This window comes from Ptychodera flava, chromosome 16 (assembly GCF_041260155.1).
Source record: "Ptychodera flava strain L36383 chromosome 16, AS_Pfla_20210202, whole genome shotgun sequence".
NCBI classification, from domain to species: Eukaryota; Metazoa; Hemichordata; class Enteropneusta; family Ptychoderidae; genus Ptychodera; species Ptychodera flava.
Window position 1 is genome coordinate 8726080 of NC_091943.1, and position 27199 is coordinate 8753278.

At 39.0% G+C, this 27199-nt stretch overlaps 1 protein-coding gene across 2 annotated transcripts in view; it reads right to left on the minus strand.

Moving 5' to 3' along the window:
- Nucleotides 1–5806: 5806 nt before the first annotated feature.
- Nucleotides 5807–27199, minus strand: part of LOC139152728 (ATP-binding cassette sub-family C member 4-like) — a 41985-nt gene continuing 20592 nt past the window's right edge. For both annotated transcript variants that reach the window (XM_070726041.1, XM_070726039.1), the window contains exons 2-32: nt 26780–27014; nt 25250–25360; nt 24600–24720; nt 24053–24268; nt 23372–23461; nt 22506–22669; nt 21964–22089; nt 21366–21615; nt 20836–21006; nt 20397–20492; nt 19151–19342; nt 18339–18520; nt 17897–17993; nt 17397–17615; nt 16557–16715; nt 16265–16390; nt 15616–15823; nt 15303–15382; nt 14369–14519; nt 13546–13782; nt 12661–12761; nt 11988–12182; nt 11632–11787; nt 11297–11386; nt 10849–11021; nt 10246–10351; nt 9557–9763; nt 9088–9164; nt 8133–8436; nt 7222–7398; nt 5807–6846 (exon numbers count right to left, since the gene is read on the minus strand). In XM_070726041.1, coding sequence (XP_070582142.1) covers nt 6709–6846; nt 7222–7398; nt 8133–8436; nt 9088–9164; nt 9557–9763; nt 10246–10351; nt 10849–11021; nt 11297–11386; nt 11632–11787; nt 11988–12182; nt 12661–12761; nt 13546–13782; nt 14369–14519; nt 15303–15382; nt 15616–15823; nt 16265–16390; nt 16557–16715; nt 17397–17615; nt 17897–17993; nt 18339–18520; nt 19151–19342; nt 20397–20492; nt 20836–21006; nt 21366–21615; nt 21964–22089; nt 22506–22669; nt 23372–23461; nt 24053–24268; nt 24600–24720; nt 25250–25360; nt 26780–26856 — 4797 coding nt within the window. In that variant the 5' untranslated portion in view covers nt 26857–27014 and the 3' untranslated portion in view covers nt 5807–6708. The remainder of the gene's footprint in view (nt 6847–7221; nt 7399–8132; nt 8437–9087; nt 9165–9556; nt 9764–10245; nt 10352–10848; nt 11022–11296; nt 11387–11631; nt 11788–11987; nt 12183–12660; nt 12762–13545; nt 13783–14368; nt 14520–15302; nt 15383–15615; nt 15824–16264; nt 16391–16556; nt 16716–17396; nt 17616–17896; nt 17994–18338; nt 18521–19150; nt 19343–20396; nt 20493–20835; nt 21007–21365; nt 21616–21963; nt 22090–22505; nt 22670–23371; nt 23462–24052; nt 24269–24599; nt 24721–25249; nt 25361–26779; nt 27015–27199) is intronic.

The window sequence follows — 27199 nt, forward strand, 5'->3', positions numbered from 1 at the left end:
GAGGAGCATTGGTCTCGTCGCGTCTTTATATAATGCTATCCGATTATCACATGATTTGTATTCTGAAGAAATTACTGCAAGGGGAAATTTTGTTTGTTTAGTTTCATGATTGTAGTGGAGCAATTTAGCAAGATAGATTTTATTTTGAAGTGTAGATCTATAAATTATTAAACACAAACAAAAACAGAATCCGGTTTTCGGCTGTTTTCATCCGGGTCAGGGAAAATATGTAAGCAATTCAGGTTAAATTTAGGTTGCATCAAAAATACTGACCGTTGTGTTTGAGGGCTGAAGGGATATCACAGAGTTATCTTTTCATTTTAAAGTATTCTGGTTGCCGCTATGTTTAACATTTGTAAAAGTGACATAATACTTTACCGAACGACATATGTACAAACTTCGTCGTTTATCGCACCTTATTCCACTTTGTCCTCAGTCTACAGTAATTAATAGCAGGGCCCTGTCACCCGGCCCTCGTCCAGTAATGCATGTCTCCTTATTTGGACTTTACCTTCGGGATTTCATACGACAAGTCCCCGATCATTTCCCAGGTTATTTATAGACAAACGAAACTTTACTCCAGCGAACGTCAGTGTTTTGCTATTTTCAAAAGGGTTAGAAATATCTCTTCCAATTATGCAAAATCAAGACTCCAAACCTACTGGACGTATTTTCTTAGTGGTCAGAATCGATATTCCAGATTCAGCTCACAGTGCTGCTGACGTACAGACGTGAGGTGTTTACAACCATCTGATTTTCGCTCAGTCAACAGTTACCAAAACTATAGAGTCAGTTGAAACACTTACTTTATTGCAACAACGAGGAAACAATCAATTACGAAATATTATGCAGCAAACATTTAGGTAATATCCGGATTCTTCCCTAAGCTCAACTCTGGGATTGCTGTTGTCGCTCACAGCATTGCTGTACAAAAACGCTGGCAAGCGCTTTTGCAATGGTGCTTCACTGGCTGACTACACAAAAATGTATAGCTTTAGCTGGGTTGTGTTACGCATTATCTCTTTTAAAATGTAATATGTGTAAAGTAGGCAAATACTATTATACAGAATATAATGAAGGTCCACGATGCTTGGCAAGTTAGCCGGGTTTTGTCTGCTTATGACCAAGCTTATGACCTAATTAAGAATGCCCAATTTTACAGCTGAAATATTTGACAGTCAAGAATTTATGGTAACTCCTTGTGTTGCTCTTGACATCCGCCCTATAAAAACTACTTTAATCGGAATTTTCGTCTGAAGTTTTCAAATGAAAATATGTTCAATCCCATAGTATGAATGGCATTGTGTGTTCAACTAAACCACCAATTCTACAAGAGCGCATATTACAGTGTTTTGAGATTACTGTGAAAAGCGTCTTTGTAAAACATCTGGTCGACACGTCTATGATGTGTGTGATGCAAATAAATTTAAACTAGATTAGCGTACTCGACTTTTCACAACACCCGTCACTACAAATCAAGAGACATTAGCGTTTGCTTAATTTTCTTTGCAGGGACGAACAAAGCAGTGCCGATTGGAGTGTATCAAACAGTCTAGATCTTATTAAGGCAGAAAATGTTCACAATGTAGGTCACAAACTCGTCGGTCAGACGTCATAAGTCCAAAGCCATAAATTGCATTTCAGAAATTTCAATCCACTACGATAAGTTTTTGATCTTGTGTTTCGCATTATTGTCAATAAAAGTTGTACATTAAGATGTATTTGAAATGCGTATTATGATTGAATCAAATTCATATTTTAGAGGACGTTTTTATATATCTTGGCATGTTGTTTATTTGCTGCCTGTCTGTGACGGTAGACAGAGATGTTATCTGAAGAGGCCTTGTAGCGTGATAAACCAACGTCAGAAGTTGTCTCGCCTGTCCCACTGTAGCTGGACAAGCAAACAGTTAATCGGGAAAACGACGGAAATCACTTTGCGAAAACCGTGGCGAGTTGTCACGATCAAGTAAAGTCAATAACTAGAAACCTTTCTCGCACTAATCGCGAAAGATGCACTTTTAGATTTCTCGTCAAATTTCCAATCAAACACAAACGAACAAAACTGCTGCTCAAGAAGCCAGATCATAATAAAACGATTTATCTTCGTCGTACAGTCATACTGAAGTCACCGCAGCAGGTACACAGTCAAAATTCAATTTATCAGGAGAAATCTTATCAACGTAAACAGTACCTTGAATCTTTACGTTAATTAACTGCTACTCCAGCCCGGATTTGTTGGACAAGGACGAGGTCATCTGCACATCCTGGTACGGTACTACTCTCCGGGATCTTCGGCCCACGCGGTAAGTCGGTATGTTTCACACAGGTCACGATACTCTGAAAGCTGTTGTTTATTGTTGTGATTAAGTGTATAGGATGGCATCAATTGCATTAACAAAACTACAACGCCGGTATGTGTTTTTATTGATGATACCGAGATCACGTAGACAGATAAAGGAGATAAGAAGCGCGTTGAACATCACCCGGACGCTGTGATGACATGTCTGATACCCTGGAATGTGAATCCTTGTCTTTATGAACTCAATCAGATGTATAGTAAAAATCCCAGGTTTTGGTAATTACATTTAGCACGGTTGACAGCCGTATCAGTTTTCTTTTTAATATTTGCATCATCCTATATATAGCTGGAGTGAATTCCGTCTTTTCCATCGAATTTCCAAATTTAAATTATTTCAGGCAACAAAAACGTCACGCTAGAAATAAATATCACATAACCTCAACAGAAAATGTTTACCGTTGACATAGACTGCATACACGACCGACACCGGTCCTGAAACGGCGGCAGTTTCTTGAGTGATGACTTTAAAGAAACTGCCGATGTCATATTTGAAAGGTTTAGAACGAGTTGGAGAGTATTTTCTGTGACTTTCTATGGTTCTTGGATTTGGATGTCTGGTGGAAAACTTGTTCAACCACTCGGTAAATTCATGCTCTCTCTACATACGTGAATGAAATTAGCAGGAAAAGCACGATGGACCTATAGAACCGTCACCTAGTTAAAAATGTTGCGTAAAAACAATGCAGAAACACGTCTCTGAAATCAAAATTATTGAGTCTTCCCATGTGGCGACATCAATACTGTGCCCCCATCCCCCGAAAAAAAATAACAAGAAGACGGAACGACAACCAAAAAAATAAAAGCATTGTGGGGGATCGGTATTTACCAGTGCGGAGGAGTATGTCAAGAAAAATATATAAATTGATTTATTGGTACTCTGAATCAAACAGTCGGACAAAAGATTGGGGTTCTCCCTCTGCATCAAACAAATTTAGCAAGTGGGAATTTAAAAATATATTCAAATTGATTACCTGCCAAAGTAGCAACAGAAAAATCAAAGATACATATCAAATGTAACGCTGATATATTTTACGCTGATCTTTGTCGTTTTTAAGAGGCCTTTAATCCGTCTACATGTATTTGTAGTAGACACGATTCAAGAAATGTCAGTGCTCTATTTTTTACACAGAGTTGATAGTGCACCTTGTCAATAACTACAATCTTAGTATGATGCGAAATGACGTACGGAATGAACGAATATTGGTAGAAATTTGACAAGAATTCGCTCTTTAGACTGCATATTTTGCCAAATCTATAACACATTCTCTAAATGTGACTAAGGTATTAGGAAAATTCCATTACAGTGGGGTTCACAGACGGAACTGAAACTTCAGTCTCTGTATGAGATCTGATCGACTCGATAAGTCATTTGACACCTCCATCCAAGACTAAAAAGACTCGGTTCTTTCTTATCTTCTATGTTATCTACACAACCTGTGTGTACTGGACAAAAAGTAAACGAAAAATGCAACTGTCCTTCCTGGATGATCTTCCCTATAAAGCGTCTATGGTTTAACGAGAAATTCAGTGTCCAAATGTGAAATACTGACACTTCTACGGGTGCAAGATGAACACTCATAGACGAACAAAGGAAAATTGCACTTATTACGGAATTCCACTTTTAGAGTTGACGCATTTCTCTCGTAGGCTGTTGATAAATTCCTATTACATTACAAAATAATGTAAACTGAATTTCAGAGTTCTTTGTTGGATGCTCATAAATCGACAGGGATGCGAAAACACAATATGACAAACATAAGAATTCGACACAATGAAGGGCGTTGCCGAATATGCAACCATACAATCGTGACAAACCGACAAAGGCACAAGCAATATTGATTGACGGGTAACAAGGAAATGCACTTAAAGTCGTATCAAAAACTGACGTAAGAATTATTCCAGATGACCCAGGTACATTAAACATCCGTATTTGTACTGCTTTATATTTAAGTGACCATGATGTGTTGTGTTTTTTTTCCGCCTCAATAGTCTTTCAGACACGAAAATTGTAAGCAAAATGACAAGAACTTTGTAGTAAACGATTGGAACTAATTTGGGAGAACAGGATCTTTTAATTGTTCAAATTTATCAAAAGTGTTAGATGCCCTATAGATGAAAGTTGCAATATAACAAATTATGCACAAAAAAAGGGACAAAAAGTAAATGAGCTTAAATTTGCTGAGTAAACCAACATTACTACAGTATTCTATTCTCCTAAATTAGTTCCAATCGTGTTGTAATAAGGAGTTGACAAACACAAACAACTAATGTGTTCGAAAGATACGTCTTGTCGTAAAACACAAAACAAAGACTAGCTTCAAGGCCTACATGATATCTAAACAATGTAATCGGATGATAACTGCAAGGTGCATGGGTTTCTCCATGACTCTAGAGCTGCCATGTGTGTGCACGGTGTTAGGTAACCTATGATTGAGTCTGGGAACGATCGAAGGAGATAATTCACAAATTATGGAAGATGTAACGGCAAATCTCGAAAATCTCTATAGGGCCTGAATACAAGGATATTTGAATTGTAAATCAGCTTTAGCGAAGTTACGCTCGGTACAGTCTGACGACACTTCACTGAGTTTGAAAATCTACTTACATGTAGACTGTCTTATTGAGAGTGTATGCAAAGTCGGGCTGAGGATCGTATCTATGTAATGTAAACCTCACGAGATTCATATAGCCTTTAAATTCCTTGATAGCTGACTGAATTTTATTTTCATCAGAGTTAGTGCTTGAATTAACACCGTGTAAAACATGACCAGCAGTGCCCGATGTCAAGGATCTTTTTATTGTTTATCAGCAATAGTTTGTCATAACTTTAAACGATCCGAATTGGAAAGCACATGATTTCCAAATAACTTGCTCATGATGTAAGAAATATTTCCATATTCTTAGTTTTTCGAAAATCAAAAATATTATTTATCTGAATTCAGTTAACACATGGACAATGATGGCCATTTCGAATTTCAAATATCGGTAAATTTTGTTAATTTGTTTCTCTGGTACCGAACTTTGGCCACTGATTTTTATTCTTGACTTGGAGAGAATGGTTGAAAGTTTCACTGAGGAAAGTTTGAACAAAAGTTTAAGTCTTTCACTTTCCGAGACGCATACTATACCTGAGTGGATTTCCACACATCTTACTGTCTGTGTCGTTGTTTCAGACTCTCAGGTGTTGCTGACAACCTAATAAAGTTTACGACTTGTGGGGTAAATTTAGGAGCAAAGTACCAAACATAATCTATTAATTACTCAAAATACAGTTGTGTTACGCCGTAATATTTCTTTCTTACCACATTGTACTTATTACTCCTGTCGTAGTCTTGATCTTCCATATCTTACTGAAATGATCAGTCTCTATGTTGAAAGGCGTTGTCTATGTTGTTCTTATTATCTTAAACTTATCAAAATCAAATAGTGACAACACGCAAAAAGTCTTGTGTACAATATTTTAATTTATTTGAAAGTAAACGATACATTTAAAATATACAAGGAAATCCATGTGTAAACTTGAAAATGTCACCAAAATAGCGACCACAATAAACACTTAAAAGTTTTTCATTCTTATGGCAACCATGGCATTAATGCACAGTAAAATGTAAAGATCATAGGTAGATCTTTAATTTTCAAAATATGTATGTGGTCGTATAATTTTATCTCTGCTGTAAGTTGAGTAAAATTTTAAAAATTCACGTGACTACTCTGTATTTTACAAAGAAAGTGTTCATTGCTTGATAATGTTCAATGGTTTAAGTGCATTCAGTTTTAAAAAGAAATAGTTATACAATAAATAATGCGTTGAGTATTACATGTTAGTATTCGTATTAGTTGAAATATAATAAACATGCTCCTCAATCAAATAGAAGATAATGATACGAAATAGTCCAAGAATTCGTCGGGATTGGAAGGCGGAGATTGATCCATCGTTGACTGGGAACTTTTACCTCAAAGTGTCCAGATTTAATAATATAGATCCAGTTATGTAAATTAATAATTTTTATCGCAAACTTTCCCGTCTATTAGAAAACTTATAATAAGTGTATGGCGTCTAAGTACTATTGACGGGAGGACCTAGAAATCTGTCTGCAATACAAAGCATGTTGGATGGAGTTCACAAACTTTAATGTAAACAGCCTTCATAGAGAGTGTTCCTGAGTTGCTCGATAAGAAAGAGTTCGGCAGTCACAAGAATAAATACTTCAACTCGCTCTTGAAAATGAAGAGAACGCGAGAAATATTTAATCCTTTGGTGTACCACTTGTGTCATGTTTGGAAAATATGGCAGTTTACGAACTTCAAAGTAATTGTTGCGGCCCCGGGCATGGCGCCATTTGTCCTTACAAGAGTTCAACATGTTCGTATCTGCGAACCACCATTCGCACAGTGTCCTCTGTGTTCTTCACCAGGTCGATGGCATCTGCGTAGGTCAACGATTCTCTTCGTTGTCCGTTGAGTTCAAGTACATGGTCGCCAACCTGAAAACGTTATGAGATAAATCATAGACGCTGTAAATATATACATCTCATCCACGAGTTGAAGCTATGATAATGTCACAATGGGTTTGAAGAATGCAAAAAGTTGAAATATCGGACATGGTGCACGTATTTCATATGCTACTGTCACGAGAAATTATATGGAATGTAAATTCTTTTCGCAAAATGAAAAAGCATGTGTGATGATTGCGACACCAATTAAAGATTTTTCGAGGGGAACTTTCGAGGGAGCTATGTACTTTCTCTCCAAACCTAACGACTCCCTTGGTTACTGCCAACAAATGAGAAACGTCATCCGTGTCATCTTTAGCAAGTTGCCACTCTGTTGTTACAAATAACGACAGAGTGTTTTCCTACCTTTAATTTTCCGACCAAACTGGCGGGTGAATTTGGTACAACGTCGTCAATCCATAGCGGCATTCCCGCAAAATTTTCTTTTATGCCTCCAAGTGAAAATCCAAAGCCGTTTTGTCCTCGATTGAACTCGATTATGTGTATGCCTGTCCCGATATGGACGTTGTCTTGGTCAGAATCCTGTTATCAAAAAAGAAAAGAATGAATAACTTCGTTGAGGGTGAAACAGGACAATGAACTTTAGCGCGGTTCATACGTTCAACCACAGTCCCCCAATGTGTGGAGGGACTGTGGTTCAAGCTGCTTCTTTGATCCTCTATTCCATTGCTACACACATTTATAGCAAGCGATCACCGTGGTCATTCCTGATATTTGTGATACCGTTCTCTGCAGTTTGACGTCACAAAGCAGCTTGTTACATCATAATACTCTACATCTCGAACAACAGCCAAGATCTCGTCGATTTTTGGAATATTCGATATACACAGCACACTTTCCTCGCAGTAATGAATATTGGTACTGGCAACACTGGTAACATTGTAATATGAACTTGAACGACCTAATCACTTACAAATCATACAAAAGACAACGTGGAGTTTTTTCATACTTTTGTTGCAGTGTAAATATAGTCGATTCATTTACAATGTACACGAATGCGTACCTTTACTCTGACAGCAAAAGTCATAGTACTGTTTATTATGGTCTTCGCGATTTTTAACAAACAGCGCCATAGGTCAGGTTGTGATCAGAAATTAATCACAGAACAACACTGAAGCACAATGCTCCCTCGGATCAGGCGAGAAGGAGACCCGATCACATATGAACCTCAATGGTGCAAAGCGTGTTGTAAAACCAATCAATGGCATGAATATGGCATAATAGGTCGAAAATGTTCAATGGCGTCTTGGAATTACCTGAGGGAAATTTCCTTGTTCGGCGACCTCGTTTTCATCATCGTTTGCTCCTGAAGGCGACGGTATGGCGTTGCCATTCTGTAAATGTACTTCATTCAGTTCAAGAGATTCGTTGACGTGTCCCATAGAATGTAGGAAGCTTGAGTTTGGTTTCCTCTTCTTCTTAGGCGAATCGTCCTTTTTCGCGATCAGACCTGTCTGGTCGTCATCTAGCAGCGTGTTACTGGTGTTACCAGGGACATATCCATTGGCAATAACGCCGTTCCCATTGGGATAGGGAGGTGGTAAAGTTACCGTACCAAAGCTGACAATAAAAGATAGGAATGATGAGAATATGGTTGTATATCTACATGTTTGCACTCATAAAAGCTTTACTCCACTCTTCTCGTCGTCACAAAAATAATTTGGTTAGAATCTCGATAATACGTGTCGCCATCATGGAGTGCTGTTTCACGATTGTATTTTGCGTTCGACTGCATTTTGACAAATGGTCTATCAAGAACTGGTCTAAATCTCCCCATGTGAATGACATTATCTTATCTAATATATATTCTTCGTAAAACTGAATACTTTTAGAAATCATTATGACTTTTTACAAAATCTGTAGTAAATGTTACCCTTACTATTTTTTTATTTCAAAATAGAATTGGACTGTATCCCTTTACTGTTTTAAAACCATCACATACACTGTATTTTTCTTTTCGGTACATAATGTACAAATACTTGACACTGCAATTGTCGAGTTCGCAATTGTCACTGTGCTGCTGTAATGCGCAATGCTCGGAAACTCTAAACTTGCTTGACCAGCGAAGTAACGCACCCTGTGATTGGACGAACCTCATCTTATTCCGGCTATACACACCGCTTTTATGACTTCACCCGGTGTCAAATCATACAGACTGGGATACGTATCATAAAATATACGATCAAAGAATTTCCAGTCATCCCCGCTTACCTTGAATTTCCTCCGAAGAGGAAGTTGCCGTCCGTCGTTGAAGGGAGTAGTGTGCCGTGGCCGTTTGGTATCATCGGCTGCAACGAGGAAAGATAATATAATTACGGTCAGAATGGTGCACTGTTTGGTCATTGCGGGGGAACAGGCATCGGAAAACATGTCATCCAGCTGATATTACAAAAGTTACTCAGATATCGCAAATTTGCATATTACCTTATATGGTTAAATAGGAGTGTCGGCCATGTTTACTTTTGATAGCACCACTTACAGTGTTGTAAACTTTTAGCGGCGTGTTCTCTAATTTCTGGTGAAGATAATTAATTGATTGCCTGCTGTTAATACCGGTGATCGATTCCATGCAATCCTAAGACTTTCCATGCCAAATTTTGTTACAACATTTCTTTTTTTGCGGGAAAATTGGATTTCTACGGAGGAACTGGTATACAATAGTGACGTTTGTTTCCCTCACCTTGTGTCCATTCGGTATCATGAATCCAAACCCGGAGGCAGTGTTCGGTCTCGCTTGGCGCTCTTCGTGGTGAACCCTGGCCATTTCTCTCAGACTAGACGCTTCTTGTCTGCCAGTCTTGTCAACCATTTTATTCAAGAGACTGTGTTTGTTTTGCAATAGGACATAGGGTTCTTTGAATTCAACCACTTTCCCCTCGCTCAATACCTGGAGTCATAAAAAGAGGAAAAGAGTAGAAAATAAAGGTGTTGCCTCTATCATCTTAATTGCCTGTGAGCAATACTGAATGTATTAGCCCTATATCTTCTAATCTGGAAAGTGTGTTGTTTTCAATAACCGCTACCGGGGCGTTGTAGTAACAAGTGCGCTTGGGATAGGAAAAAAACGATTAAACTATGAAACACAGTGAGGAAGGTAAGCCGGCAGTAAAACAACCTTAAAAATTATTTACACCTATCGTCATGGCGTGAGCTTGGTAAACTATCGTTTCCCATCAACATAATTTTCCAACTTGACAAATATTGCTGTCATACGGCAACATGTAGAAGTGTATCACGATTGTGATATGAGTTTGACTGCGACTTTCCTGCAGCTTGAAGCAGTAGACGACATTTTACCTCCATCCATTCCATCCATCCATCCATTCATTCACGTTCATGAAAGATGAAAAATAAACCGGCTTTACGTACCATAATTCTATCAGAATCCATCACAGTATGTAATCGATGTGCGATGGTTAACACTGTACAGTGGTCGAATTTCTGTCGGATAGTTTCTTGGATTAATTCGTCCGTTCTGCATGGAGTGAACGAAAAATACGCCTTGGAGTTAAGTATGCCATATTTGTAAGTAGAGCGGTAAGAAGGCATCGCCACGCCTCCCGGCATATACGTTATTTGTTTATCCAGCACTGTGTTGTGGCGAAGAAACTACCATTGCGTGGCTTGCCAGTAAACTTACAGACTTTGTGATAAAACCATTAAGGCTTAACAAATTTCTCATGTGACACTTAAACAAAAAGGTGATTATTTTAAGGCCCTAAATTACATGGATACTGTGAACTTTTATTTCTAATGACCCAAATTCCATAGCGTAAAACGACTCCATAATAGCACTCATGCGAAATGTTTATTTCCAAGGATATCACGTGATAATTTCAATCATTCACGGTACGATTAACAATGTCATAGTTTCCAACACTTCTTCATTGACGCAAATGTGACATTATTGGATTTATTTCATCTTCTTTTATCACACCAAACCACTCAATACAATATCCATTCCTATCTCACCTTGGATCAACGTTCGCAGTAGCTTCATCCAGTATGAGTATCTTGTTTTGCCTAAGAATGGCTCTGGCAAGACATACCAGCTGTCTTTGGCCAACGCTGAGGTTGGAGCCGGACTCTCCGACAGACGAGTCCAAACCGTCTTGCATATCAGAAATGTGAGACTTCAGTTGAACCTGGTAGAAAGAGAACGAATGTTGTTGAGTAAAGTTTAATTTTCCGACATAACCCAATAATTAGATCTATTTTGCGCATTCGTAATCTGACAAACTGGTCCGGTGCAAGGTTACGAACAAAGTTACGCTGATTGGACGTTGTTATTTTTGTGCCAAAGTGACGACAAAACTGCACTTGAAAACTCGAATGCGTTGTGGATTTCCCTTATTGAAACGTTCCTGTTCTCGATGTTGTTGTCTAGAGTCTTGATCGTGGACTATAGTTCACAACTTACCTCATTCAGAACTGTCCAAAGTTCATTGTCATCAAACTGACCGAATGGATCGAGGTTATTACGAACGCTGTCGGTGAATAGAACTGGATCCTAAAAGAAATCAGAAATCGCCATCGTGATAATGACGTCACTGTCCCAAGTATTGTCCTCGTTTTGACGGCCAGCTTAGTAAACAACACTAGTCAGAATAGTTTAATTTCGAAACAAAAAATTCTACTTCTCAATCGCAGTTGGCTACAAAATATAATTATTGTGTTTCGCAGTATTTTAATTAATTATAGCGTACAAATTCTTTGTTGTTGAGTGAAATAGAGAGACAGACATAGCGCACGTACCTGAGGGATGATTGATACTTTTTTACGGAGGTCGTGGAGACCCAATGTTTTCACATCGATGCCATCGATCTGCAAACCTCCATCGGGTTCAGCCAGACGGAATAAACATGTAATCAAAGAGCTTTTTCCCGCGCCGGTTCTGCCAACAATGCCAATCTGTGTGAGTAGAACAGTGCGAATATGAGTATTTTGTTGTACAAATGTTCTGTGAACTGTATGCCTGGATAGCAATGACGATAGACTTGTAACAAAGTATGGGTTTTTCTATCTCTTGCATTGGAATGATTGCAGTCTCTGATGCGCAGTTATTGTCAAATTCTTCTCTACACTCATATTGCAAGTAAAGGTGTTCTTACCTTCTCTCTGGGCAGAATTTGACAGCTGATGTCTTTGAGAACGATCGGTTCTTCGGCCGCATATTGCAGACAAAGTTTGTCCATAAAAATCCCGCCATGCCAAGGCCAGGCATCGTCAGGCTTGCGATCGTCAAGTTCAAGGGGGGCCTCCGGTTCTAATTTGGTGTATTCAACAACTCTCTCAACTGACGTGATCTGAAAGTGACAACGAAATAATCACAAATTACATTTCGTTGGCAAGTGCGCCTTATGGCAATATGAGCCCCATGAGCGGAGATTCGGACTTTCAACGTTTTGCAAATCTCTTTACATCACGTTAGCTAATCTATCTATAGAGAAAATTGGATGTTTCACTGTAATGTTTTTTTGCGACAAATGATGTCGAATTTTCCGAACAGAGTTAACGTTTAGACTGTTCAAATTAAACCGAAAATTTCAGTTCAGTCGATTTTTAGACATATGAAAGAAAATAATTTAAAATTTCCTTGAATAAAGGATCAGCACTTTAACACCTTTACTTTTAGGGTGAGTATTACCTTAGTCTTTACAGTTTATCATATTAGATATGGAATCAACTTGTGTGGTATGCTGTCAGCAAATGCTTAATTTTCATTTAATTCGTTTCAGTCGGCGTATCTTAACCACCAAGCCACAGCGTACTTATTATACTCACCATATTCTCAACCATGGCACTCTGTCTCACCGTGTACTGGAAGGCAGCGGTCAAGTTGATAGCGCTGCTTAAGATAAGTCCAGCAAGTCCAGTATCAATCCCTGAATGTAGGAAATAATGATACGTGGAAACACGGAATTATGAAAGTGGTACAATTTTGTCAGTTGTTTGACTATATAATGCATAATTTTAGGCCAATAAATATTCTACAATGAAAACGATTTAATATCGATTCATTTGCATACTCAAACAACCCTAATTGTTTTTATTTAGTCCATCATCCAACAGGTGCTAGCCCATTTACAGGATGAGGTATCCATTACCCCAATGGCAAAATGCCTTGCTCAAGGGCACAACCCGAGCTAGAGTCTCGAATTCGCCGTCCTCCGACAGTGAACCGCTACTCTGGATTCTACGGACTTGAACCGGGTCTCAAACTCTGACCATCCTCTGATAGTGATCCGTTACCCTAACCACTGGTCCACGGTGCCTCCCCTAATAAGTACACTTTGCAGAAATGATAGGTTCAGAAAAAGAACATCTCCGATGGTCTACATGATCTTTCACAAAATAAAATACTACGTTGAACTGCTTTTGTCTCGTATATTCATTATGTTGTTATGAACAGGCATGCGATGGCACCAGATTGTCTCATCAGAAAATTTACTTACCAGATTACAATTTCAATGGAAAACAAAAGGCTATCACACCTCCATAATCCTCTTACTGACTAGAACAAAGGCGATCCCAGGGATCGCGAGCAATGCCTTTAAGTCATTCTGTTTCTTGCAAAATTCTGCAATGCATAAAGTAGATTTCCTTTTTCAGTGGTTTTCATAATCTGTAGGGATTACAGACCAGCGCAACGTATTTTAGATCACTTACAGTTAAACTGAGCAGCTGGTATCGTGGAGAACACTACGAAAGTGATGAAGGTAGCGGCCATCCAGTCAAGTCGAACGCCAAACCACCTGCTCGTAGTCATGAACAGAAACCAGGCTTCTGTGTTGGCGTCTTGACGTTTGTGGAATTGGCGTGTGAAGTTCGTTTCCATCTTGAAAGCCCGGATGGTCCACAGTCCTTGCACGGATGTTGCTAGGTGGGAATACACGGGACTTCGAGCTGAAAAGTGAAGGATTTTCCATACATCAATGAACACTAGTTAAACTTCGTTCAAAGGATGACACTAATGTGCAGGTAGAAAATTTGGTGGAGATTGCACAGAGGAACAGCAGAAATAAAACCATGCAGCTGATTCAAAGTATTTTACAACATTATGCAACGGTTACAAGGATCCAGAGGGACATGAATGGAGGAATGAATGACAGATATGGCATTTGCTGAATGGGTGTACGCCATCAGCCAAGAAATATCAGCAGGATATTTAGACCTAACATTGACTTTATTTTACTTTATTTTACTTTACTTGATTTGATTTGATTTGATTTGATTTGATTTGATTTCACTTTACTTTATTTTTATTTTATTTTATTCTCGTCAACAGCGCCAGTTGGCAGCAACTTACAGACAAGTTAAATATGAAATGTAAAATGATGCACACGTTTTGTTGTTGAGTCATGATTAATTTATACCACATCAGAGAAATTCAAGTCGATACCCGCAATGAAAGACTAGTGCATTGCGCAAGGCGTAGAACAGTTTTATCGTATAAACCCTGCTGTAATTAAGAGAAGACTGTAGCCCTTACTTATCCCATCCAAACGCTTGACGTCACGTGTTGTTCGAATACTGTAGCCCCTCAAGAATCCGAACAAGATGATGAGCGGAATTGTGATGATAAGGACGACGGGACTGACGACACATATCACGATGAGTATGCCGATTATCATCAATGCTTTCTGTGAAATTGAGAGGCAAACAAACAAACAAACATACACACTGATTTACTCTCATGGTTTTCCTTGGCATGGTCTGTTTGTTCTACAAGAATGCAGCAGGTTATATTCTCTTTAAAAGGTTCTGCATGACAAAACTGTTCGCATTGTGGTACTATCTTTGAGAAAAAAACGCACAAATAGCTGTTATTATAGGTGCAGAGAAACTTGCTCTTCAACGACTTCATGTTAAAGGTAGAATTCTCCTCGGGGACAGATATTCGGGCTCTCAAACTTTTACAATTCTTTTCTGATCTACCACTTGTGAACGTTCATTTTAAAGTTCTAAACGTGAGGAAAATTTTCACCGTCTTAGTTTTTCGATAATCGAAAATTTTATTTTTCTCCATAAAAAACAAGGATGACGGCCATTTTAAAATTCAAATATCGGTAAATCTTGAGCAATTTGTTAAGTACCAAACTTTGCAAGGTGATTCCCGATTTTTATTCTGGATTTTGAAAGAGTATGGTTGAAAGATTCATCGAGGAATGTCTTGGCAAAAGTGCAAGTCTTTCGCTTTCGAGGCGCATACTACCACTAAGCTGATAAACTTCGTTCAGTGTCGTAAGCGGTAGGAGAGTACACACATTATATGCATGACACCCTTATCATTATTTGACAAGATTAGAAAGGTCATGAGGGCTTCAGAGATAAATATCATTCATCAATTTAAAATCATGGTTACACAAACCAAGCAGACAAACGACCTCGTACACATATTGTACGGCACAGGACGAGGCTCTCACCTGAGAAAAATCGAAGAAATTCATTGGAAGCTGGTCGTCCATTATTCCGATGTCCTTGGTGAAACGATTGAGTACTCGCCCTAGTAGAGAATATCACACAGAAAAAAAATCAGCGTACTGCAACATGGGGCTCGATTCCTTTCAAGAAAAACTGCCAGAAAGTTAAAGTGAACGGAATTAGGGTCAATCGTTGCAAAAAAATCATTTACAGTTTAAATATTTACTTTCATATACTATTGTCAAACAGAATTATTTTTATCACGGCTACTATGCTGTTTTGTCTGAATGTCGGTAAAAAAGCAGCTATACATACCAACAGGATTTGTGTCCAGGAATCTGATTGGTGCGCGGATGAAAGCGTCAAACATGGCATTATGAAGATTCTCAGAAGATGCAAGGGCGACTTTGAAGAAGTATATACCACGGTAGAGGCCAACTATGAACACCAAGACCACCAGAACTGAGTATATTATGGGATAATAATAACGATCTAAGCTCCTGATAAAGACGCTGTACGGTGGCTGAGGAAAAAGAAAAAAAAAAACAAGAAATTGATAAACTAAACGTCCAAGACTAGTTTTACTTCTGATTAACCGTATGTGGTGAATAAAACTTACGGGAAAGGAAACATTTGAGGTGAGCCTATCTATCATATAATTCCTGAGATGATCGTGAAAATTTACTCAAACCAGCAAGAACATCTAAATATGATCTCATAAAATCGGCGTTGTAATGATATCAGCCATATCCTTATAAACAACAGAATGACAGCAACCCAGTATATAGACAGAGATACAGACAGGTCCATCCGTCCATCCATCCATCCGTCCGTCAATCCATCCATCCATTCACACACACATGTACACATGCATGAATATAAAATGCATGCTTACATATTTACATACATTTACGAACATAACACACATGATGACTTTCCATTCCCCTGTTTCAAATTTATTTACCTCTTGAGGAATCATCCCAGATCCACTGCCGCTTCCTTCGTCGGTGATGTTCTCGTCATTAATATAGCGCCATTCTTCTATGTCAGCCCATACAGCTATCCACAGATCGGTCAGCACGTAGAATCCCTGGGTTCAAAATAAAATAGTCAGCCATGAAATAAGTTTATGAAATAAGTTTAATGTCAGAGTCCCTCCAAGGACTGTGTTTACGTTATGGATTTAAATTCTTTACAAGTATCGCGTCATAAAGTCAACAATGACGGCGGTGTGAGGAGAAGTACCATATTTATACCTGTGCAGCGAGCATGGTCGTTAATAACCAGGTAAATCGTAGACATCCTCCACCAGCGGCGAAGTAATCTTTGTAAGTTCCAAAAGTCACTTTTCCCTTTGTCCTTTGCTCTTCTTTGATGAGGGCTGTCCCCTTTTCCACGTCTTTGGCGTCTTGTGACTGAAAGATAGCCAGAAAGATAAGTGTTAATAACTAAAGTGAATTAGTGTAAATACAAATGCCAGTGTCTGTTTGATGAAAGCAATTTAGGGGACCCCTTAGTTCAGACTATTTCTTTCCATCTAAGGAGTCCCTTCACCATGAACTTGCTCATTCCGACCCTCCACTTCAGCTGGTATAGTTCTACTCTCCGCACCCAGGTCAGTTTCATTCCATTGTACCTTTGTTTCAACCACTCTTCTTGTTTCAAACGGCTTACTGATCTTTAATTTTTAGTCATAGCGCTTTTCACTGTTTTTATCACTACTGGTTTTTAATTTCGTTCCTTACTACTGTAGTTGTGGTTTTTTCACTCACTGTAGTTCCAGTTTTCATAAGTATTGTAATTCTCATTTTATTTCGTTTTTACTCTCAGTTTACTTTTTACCAGCCCGATTTTTACTTTTGTTTGTGCTCATTTTTATTTGCCAGCTTTTGCCCTGAAGAAGGCAACTTGTGTGTTGCCGAAACGTCGGTATTTTTTAAATAAAGATCATTAGAAGACAAGGAGTACTGGTTGAACTGCCTTCTTTATTAATTTATCTATGCCATGATCCTGGTGTGTTCCCGCACTCTACGTGTTGCTTCTATGGTTGTAGTTGGACTGACTCTTTTTAGAGCACTCTCCAATTTATTACTTACGCCAGCTTGAGGTAAAGGCGGCCGCTTTCTGACAGTACTGCGTCTGCGCACTGACCCCATTCCCCTATTGCCTGGGAGAGGAATGCTGGTTTGAATTTCTTCGTCGTCCGATTCTTCTTCGTCGTTCTTTTCGCCTTTCTCTTCCGACACCAGGAACGATGTGACGTCAACACCAGATTTCATGATTTCGTCGAAAGTCCCGAGTGCTTCCTCTTTGCCCTTTTATGAAAGAAAGAAGTGCGAGTTAAAAAACCGGTCGCTATTTTCGATCGACGTATGTGGCGAAATTCTCTTTGATGTGTGATTCTTCCCTGTGTTTTTTACTTTGCCATGGTTGAGAGATTTGTTTTTTTATTTTGAATGTAAAATAAAACAAAAATAGATCCTTAGACCAAACTTTGGTCCATCTAAATTGGCCAATCGTTCAAACTAGCGTTCAACAGAGAGTCAGTAATATATCACATATTTGTTATTGGTTTAGAAGTCACCAAAAATCTCACCTCTTTAAGAACGAAGATTCTGTCACATGACCCGACGAACTGCAGCTGATGCGTCACCAATATGACAATCTTGTTACTCAGGTATTCTTTGATGCATCTATGAAAAGAAATAAAGAAATGAGTGAAGTAAAAATCATGATATCATCCTATATCCATCCTACAGCAATTCTACGTTTGTTTTGCGATTTATTTGTGTAAGCATCTTTTATATTCTTTACAAACGGCTGTACAACAAAAAGCACTTATCATTCAGTCGTTGGAACAAGCACTTATGGCTCAAAAATAATCAGAGTTCGCTTAAAGCTGATATAATGTGAAGCAAAACGATGAGATTATCGAGGGGATTTTGTGCACCAACTTTAATGACGCTCGGTACAACAGATAAGGCACTGCCTCTGTTTCAGATTCTACTCTTACGAAATATACTGCTAATCGGTTTTACCTTTCGAAAATGTGCCTCCCAACTTCACTGTCAACAGCGCTAAGAGGATCGTCAAGAAGGTAAATATCGGCATTCTGGTAGAGCGCCCTCGCTAGGTTGACCCTGGCCTTTTGACCCCCACTCAGGGTGACTCCTCTCTCTCCCACCAATGTCTTGTCACCCTTCGGTAGTATTTCAAGGTCCTGTCAGAAATATGCATGAATTAATTTATTGACTTTTAATCACGAAGAGTATTGTTAATTTCCAGTATAGACCCTTGGGTCTGTGAGGACATCCACTAACAATGGTTAAGTAAAATACAGATTTCATATTTGTTTTTCAATGAAAATATCCAAGTTCCGGCATGTATCAATGCTGTCAATTTCTACATGGATCACGTAGCTACATGTACAAAGGATTAGTATTTCGAAACAAGATAAGTTAATTTTCAGTCAAGCATTTAACGCGAAAACGTACTGTCCAAGCGGACTGACCCGACAGTTCTGATATCAACATAAATCTGGTTACAACTGATAAAATGTCACTTCTTCAGACTGTATTATAATATTTGTTTATCTATACATTTATTTATTATTGAACTGAGAATTCTATGGACATATTTAGTCCGAAATAAAGTGAAACAAAATAAAATAAATAAGGAAAATCCGTCAATGTACTGCTACCAAAATCTTTTTGGAAGTTTTGTGGCATTATCGTCCCTTCTGTACTTTTATGGTATTATCAAATCAATCCTATGGGCTTCAGTAACTCTCACGTTGAATTAAGATGCCACATATTTATCTTACATTTTATTCATTTTAATTCTGACTTACTTTACTTAGAGCACAGACATCAATGACTTTCTGGTACAATTCTTCGTCGTATTCCTTTCCAAAGAGAACATTCTGTCGTACGGTGCCAGTGAACACCCAGGGCTGTTGAGCAGCGTATGCCAGGGAACCCTGGGACTTTATGACACCCTCTGTCTCGGGTATCTCACCAAGAAGCGATAGAAGAAGTGACGACTTTTGATCAGAAAGGAGAAAAAGAGATGAATTTCAGTTTTAATTCACTTGACGTTGTGTGTGTAAACAGGACAGCTCGTTTACAGTCGATCTGTAACACTATTTTAAGCTCTGTATGGCTAGCTTTGCGAATTCTAGATATGAAAGTCGAAATGGGCAATTCACAAACCGATAGATACAGATAGTGATACTACACTGGTCCCGAGTTGCCGATCCTTGCCGAGACTTTCCGACGCCCTGGGTGCAATTGACGTGTTACAAGCTGTAAGTTCCGGCTTCAACCGACAATATAAACTATGTATCTTCATATTTTATCATTACAGATTCAGTTGACTATATATCATCTGGTAAAAATTATGGTTCCCGGTCCAAAGGTCCAGAGCAACACAAAGTTGACAAAATGAAAGAAAGACCAACACAATATACAGCTGAATCGGTGAAGTGATATGATCACGAATGTCGTACACACCCTGTAATGAGGTTGTAAGCTGTAGCATAGCAAACAAGGACATCCTGCTTCACATATAATGTGATATTATATCCGCAATTTGCAGTCTGCTTGGCAAATGTGTCTGGTTTAGGAAACGTGCAGGCCACATGAGGTATTCGGACTCTAAAACTTTTAGAACATTCCTTGGCCTACCACTAGTTGGGAGGGGGACTCATTTTGAAGCTTACACAATACATCAATTTTCATCAGCTTGAATTCATGAAAATCGGAGATTTTTATTTTCATCATAGAAATTAAACACAGGGATGCGGCCGTTTTGAATTTTAAATATCTCTAAAATGTGTGTAATTTGTTTCTCTAGTTACCAAAATTTGTACAGTGACTCCAAACTTTTATTCTTGATTTTGAAAGACAACGGTTGAAAGTTTGTTTGAGGAAAGTTACATAAGTGTATAAATCTTTCAATTTCGAGGCCCGAACTAACTGAAAGCGAATATCTGCCAATCCAGGTTGCAGACCAAAACACATACGGTCCACTGAGTGTGTGTAATTGATACATGCCACAACATCAAAAGGAGTAAAATAATATGTAAAGACACAAACCTTTCCCGACCCTACTGGTCCTACTACACCGAGAAGTTCACCAGAACCCATCTTCAAATTTATTCCCTCCAGCACAGGTGTGCCTTCGGCTTCCGTCTATTGTAAAGAACATATTTTTAAAACAGGAGAATGATTTCGCCGTCCGACAAAAAATGGATTATCTTTTAGTCCTGTGAACAACTTAGAAAGAAGGAGGTAAACTTCAAATTTAGTTTCAATCGTGAAAAACGACGAAAAAATCTGCATTTCGAATGAAAACACGGAAAACTTCGAGCTGAGCCGTACAAATATTGCCATCTTGTAGGAAACATGAAAAGGCGTTCGTTAACATTATACGTTCACAATCTACCATGGCACTATGTCAATCTACTTGCGTCAAAATTACCAAACTTGGATATTCACAAACAAATTCAATGCTAATTATCATCGTAATTATTACCTTTGCCCAATAGCACGTCATATTTTCGATGCATATACTGGTTTCTTCTACGCAAGATTTTGACAATTGCCCTGCTTCAATACTATCTTGGCATTCTGCATCCCAAACAGCGTTGTCTTCCGCGTGCGCACTATCAGCTCGGATGTCACTCTCTGGCAGAAGGAGAAACGCCTAAAAAGGGAAGATATCCAAGTGTCGTTGATGAGTGACTAACCGATTTATTTCTCTGATTTACGACACATATTTACTGAGTTTTCTGACGATGAGATAAAATGATATAAAACACATCTGCCTTTTTGACGATAACATCATAAAATGACATATCGGCAAAAACACATTTATTTGCTTCTCTGACGATAAGACATAATGACGAAAAACACATTTGCTATTTAGCGAAGTGACTTTTTATCGACGTACTTCACGTCAGTAATAACGACACTTGGCCAACGATTTTGACCTACTGTTTTACGGCACTGGTGTTATGGACGTTGTGAGATGCAGCCAGACCCACACATGTGTTTGCAACGTACCTGGATTCTCTTTAAGGACACTGTGCATTCCGACTTCATCTGCATGGCCTTCGGATAGAACCGCAGGAAGGTGCCTCGTAAGGTAGAGCAGTACATGACGATTAAGTACATGGTGGACGCCCTCATGTAATCCGTTGACAAGGAGTAGGCTACAAGCATGGCCAAGTCCAGTGCTCGGTTGCCTACCAAACCAACGGTCAAATTGATGGAGCGAGGTATTGCCGCGGCCATCACTTTTGCAATCTCCGATCTGCAAAAAGGTACAGAATTTTAACCAATCATAAGAAACTTACTCCGACCTCTTAGATTTATTAACCGGTCCGTTTTACCGTCTACATCCTATCCTGGTGACAGGGTTGTGTAAACAAACATGTTTGTGGTGATAGCACGTGGGTCAGTCCAATCACAATTCGAATATGGAATTGCAGTTGGAGCTCGTAGATGATGCATACACGTGGCGTGAAGATGGTTGTATAGTCCCAGCTGCTTCTAACAGTGATGAGCAATAGTTTAGTAGCCGGTTGGACTTGTCAACTATTCTTCACGTCTCAGACAGACACAATAGATAGACAAACAGAAAAAGGGTAAAATATCTTACTTTCGAACCCTGACAACCATCCCTGAAAATGGCTTCTCCCACGCATACATTTTGATGACTCTCATAGCATTTACTATCTCGTCCATCAAACGAACTCTTTCATCAGTCAGGACTGCCGTCTTTCTCCTGCCAAATAAACATGAAAATCGTTCACGATGATCGATAGAAATACAAACCTCGTGGGTATAACACCTCTGAAGACGGGGAGCTTTCGTTTAAAGTGAGACGGCAGGCCGATTCATCATCACACCTTTCACGTGTTACCATCAGTTGCCGACTGCCAGTACTTTCCGGCAATCTTTGCTTCCGCCAGGGTACCAACTTGTAAAATGGTGATTGAATTTGTCACAGTCACATGCATCGTGCGTCAGGTTTGAGATGAAAAATTGAGGTAAAAAGGCAAATGTATATTTACTTTTCGTATACGACAAATTGAGACATAACTCTCTTACACTTCTGTAGACGATGACTTGTTCAGCGGTTGAATCAAATCTTGACAGGGCGGGAACAGTGAAAAATGATGACAACAAAAGGTGACTTACCGAAGTTTACCGAAGAGTTTGCCGAGGAATGCTTGCATAGGGAATAGGAATACGAGTAGAGCATATCCAAAAAGACAGGCCCAGCCGATCTCGTAGAGCAGTATGCCTAGAATGACCAACGCCTGCAGTGGTCCCAGCCATAGGTAGTGTAAGAATGTAATGGCCTGTTGACGTTTGGAACAGTACCATGAGTGCTAGTCTGGTAAGAAGATCATCTTTGTAGAAATTCCGGGATTTGCATCAACGCTATGTGACACTGTGTGGGTGTTTGTATGATATATCAAGCCAAGCGTCGGTGACGACAGCCGTTTACGATGTAAAATTCATAGCCTGTTACATCCTACCCAATCTCGGGAGTTTACCGGCAGACCGTATTATGTAAGGCAAGTCAACATTCGAAAAATCTGGTCCGTTAGTGTTTACATTTCATTTTACATGTATCGATAAGTGCTTGGGAAACTGACACAAATTATTCACGACTGACCGAGGCCAAACCAATTCTTTCAACGTAACGTTTTGCTAACATCACCTCAGTCTGGAGTTTTATGCATTCCATGAACATTAAAAAGTGGAAATTATGGGAAACAAGAACTTAAACAATGATATGAATATGTAACTTGATGGAGTCTCGTTTCTATCCGGAATCGTCATATCATGCCAGTAATATGACAGTTCCTGTTACATCATTACAACTCCAGTACTGTCAAGGTTATATCCTTTTCTTTCTGGGTGCCTTCCTTAACTTCTTCCAGGATTCGTATTCTGTCTCTTGCAAATAGATACTTTTGGCGCCTGCGTTGTCATCACTGGATACTAAATCTTTAAACTAATGAACCCAGGACATTAAAAAATAAGAAACCACTGACCTGATCGAATCTGGAGACATCATTAGTCATTAGATTGCTCATCTGACCTGTGGTGGTTTTCTTGAAGGCTTTATTGTTTAACTTCAATGCCTGTGAGATGGAAAAGGAAATCCGTGAGCGAGGATGAAACACGTGATTCAAGTACATCGTAACACACTGTGAAAGTGTTTCAGTCTGACTTAGCAACGCATAAGGTTTTCCTGGACACTCAATTGTTTACAGAAGTCTGCAAGTCATCTCTGTGAAGCGGCCCTGAATCACGTATTTTGCTTTCGATCATTTAGTATGCTATCCGTCATTACAGACGCTGGATGAGATGCCCATTGCCTAAGAATTGATGAAACACTGAACACGGAGTACGGTCCTCGTTCAAGGGCAGAGTCACCACAACACTCTTTTAGTACACTCCAATAATGTCGTTAAAAATCTCAGTCGACTTTCAGTTCTCGCGGCTAGACGTCAGAGAAAACAGCAATTGAAAGTGCTACAAAACGTTGAATACCTGGTACTTTACTATTGACAGTGTTAAACACGTGAAAAATACTTGAATGTAAGAGCCATTTCATTGAGGTACGCCGACGGGGCCAACAAGAATATTATTCGACAGATATCATCTTTGCACACGCCTTTCTGGACTATCGAAATTCTATAATTTTTGCAATAAATTTAGGGTTTAATGACCTTTTTGTAAATCATAGCACAGCTTGCTATCCTAACATGCATTCCAATTCGCTGAGTGCCGAAGAAGTGAGGATGATGTATGATTGCACGTGTGATGGTGCACAAACTAACACCCATCGCATGTAGATACGCTTCCTTGTCTGTCATCTGCGAATCGGGCGAGAAATAATCGATAAGCCGAGTGATGATGATCGGTTCGACCAGCTTGATGCCTTCCTGTTGAAAGGGAAAAATGCGAAAAAAATTAACACTTTACACGCATTTACTTTTAAAAATCACAATGTATATTTTGTTTGTTGAGCTCACAGACGATTATCAGGGTATTAAACAGATGTTTTGGTCACGTGAGTTTTCTGTACATCAAGTGGTAACCTGCACATAAAATTGAGAGGACTTAAGGGACAGTATGTTAGCGAAAAAAGTGCGACGAATATAAGAGGTAGAATATACACTACGCGAATCACATATGCATTGATTTGACGTGTCACAGTCATCCATCACATCACTGTGGGTACATGAAGATACACTGAATGAAACAAGACAGTACCTCAAGAAGCAGTAGGCCTGCCCAAAGCATGAAACGCGACCCAAAACATCGCACCACAGCTCTGGTCAGGCTGGGTTCCTTCTTTTCATGTTGTTGTTTCTCAAGTTCTTTGCTCCATTCTCTGTTGGTAAAGACATTGCACACACCTCAGTTAAACTGCTAAATAAACAATAAAGTTCAGTTCCTCTCTCCGCTACACCCAAGCGAGAGCATTGTTTTTGCCCATGTGAACTGTGCAACCATGTACGGTCGTCACAAAATTGGTACAGGGTTCTTAGGGGCGGCCTTCGGCCTCCATGAAGATGCGAGCATTGGTATCAACATGTCTTTGTGAACGCATCGGATTTTATTCCCCATTTTCATATGTTTTAACCGAAACTTGGCAAAGGTTCTTTGCATCATGCATACTGAAGGTTAAACTCTTGGGCATAAAGGCGAGCAGTCTACGGGTTTATATAACCGCTATCATTTCTACATAGCAAAGCACATCGCTGGAGATGATAGTAGAATTGTATCAGAAGTATTCAGTCACTGACGTTATGAGATTTTTTAAGGATGCACAGCGCGCCGGCTCGACAACTACAGTAAGCAAGTTTTCCGAGTATTATAACTTAATGAAATGCTGTTCAATATACAGAATGACAACTCACTCTTCCAGTCTGGCTGACACTCTTTCTGAGGAATCCCAAGAAGTTACGCCGTACAGGTCATCTTTTTTGATCTCGTTCTTCGATCCATATCTGAAGAACGCATTGAGCCAGCTGCAACAAGATGAAAAAGATATAAGTCGAACAATGTATGTACGATCGAGTTCTGTAGGGAATCCTAGGCTTATTTTATTGTTCCACAAAATCAAAATATAGTGGAGTGTGCCACATCTCATTTGCGGCTTTGAATTCTAGAAAAATGAATAGATAAAAATGATTTTGTTGCATGGCACTCCACAGATTCTTCGAAATCGTTAGCGATGTGTATTTCAACGGGTCAATGTTTTAAAAATACATATAAAACAATTAAATTGCGCAGGCTGTTCCTACTATGCATAGACAAGTTGTATAACTTCGGTAAATTATTGTGGCAAGGACAGAAAATCAATATAGCTTGAATAAAAAATGTGACCACATTGAAATATAAGCTTGTTGGATAATCGTTTTGATCGTAGCGCCTGTCAGTGTTGTTCCCGCTTTAATATTTAGATCGAAGAGAAGTTTTAAAATGGTATTTCAGTGTTGAGAAAAGCGGAGTCGTTGGGGTTTTAGACCGGTAAAATTCAATGTATAAGTGAACTTTATAAATCTACGAAGAAAACGAACAACTATTGTTACTAGACTGACCGCATCGACTTTGACAGACGATGCAGACTGACACAGACGATGTATACTACCGAAACGTAATACTAGTATTTAGCACTGGGGTTATTTTGGCTTTTTATTGTACAGTTTAGAAGTTAAAACTCACATTTAGTGCTTATTGTGGTGCTTATACCGCGCAATTCAAACACAAAGACACAGACAGTGACATTTTGTGAACAACTGTGACACATAAGTCTAAAAAGAAACATGCCATCTATGATAACATCTCAATGGGCATAGTCATTACATAGTGACACATAAGTCTAAAAAGAAACATGTCATCTATGATAATACACAGACGCGGATTTCCTCTTCTATTAAATGTGTGCGAACTACAAATTTCCTGAACAAGAATATGTCATGGAATAGTACCAAACCAGAATTCAAAAAGAAGTAAAAATATGTCATAGAAAGTATCAAAACTACCAAATTTGAAAGAAACTAGCATTCATTTCTGAATCAGATACGTCATGGAGACATGACATTCTTAATGATGGAATACTTGTCCACTGTAATCGAACCAGATTTATCACACACAGCGTTGCCTGGCAAAAACTGGCTTCGGGGCGATTGTTACAATATTATTTGCAAGAGACAGAAATGGCGATTTTGAAATCATTTTCTAGAAACTGACGGCTTTGGATTCTGTATGAAACATTTCCATGAATTTAAGCATTGCATGGTACAGCATTGCACTCAATTCTTTCGTTGGTCGTTACTTTATTTCCTCATTTCATTTTATGCGGACACTCAGATTTATCTAGAGTCAAATTGTGTTTACACAGTCAAGAAAAATACAGAACAAAAGTACAGAAATCTTGGCCTTACCACAAGAAAAGCTTGGAGAAAGGGTTTGCAGATTTGTACGGGTTTTCTTTGCTAGTCACCTGCCGAGAGGAATCCATGGCTGTGTATTCTCCGAGTCTCGTTACGATTCACGTGCAATGTTAGAAAATCACAGTGCCCTTGTTTAAAAGTCCGATTGCTTTGTAAGATTACCCAACTTAAATCACGTGACACAAAGTGGAGAGACGATTGGTTGCAGCTTGTAATTCTCCCGGATCTGTAAAAACCAAAAAACCGAGAGAATATTTTGGTTATGAATGGTTCTGACGGTCATGTCCAATCATGTGGCACAACTCTGAAATTGACAACCAGATTGAATATTACATCGTCGATGAGGAGTCGTCAGTGGTCGTCAGGAAACTAATGAGGCATATATTTAACCAATGAAAGGGTGGGCGCATT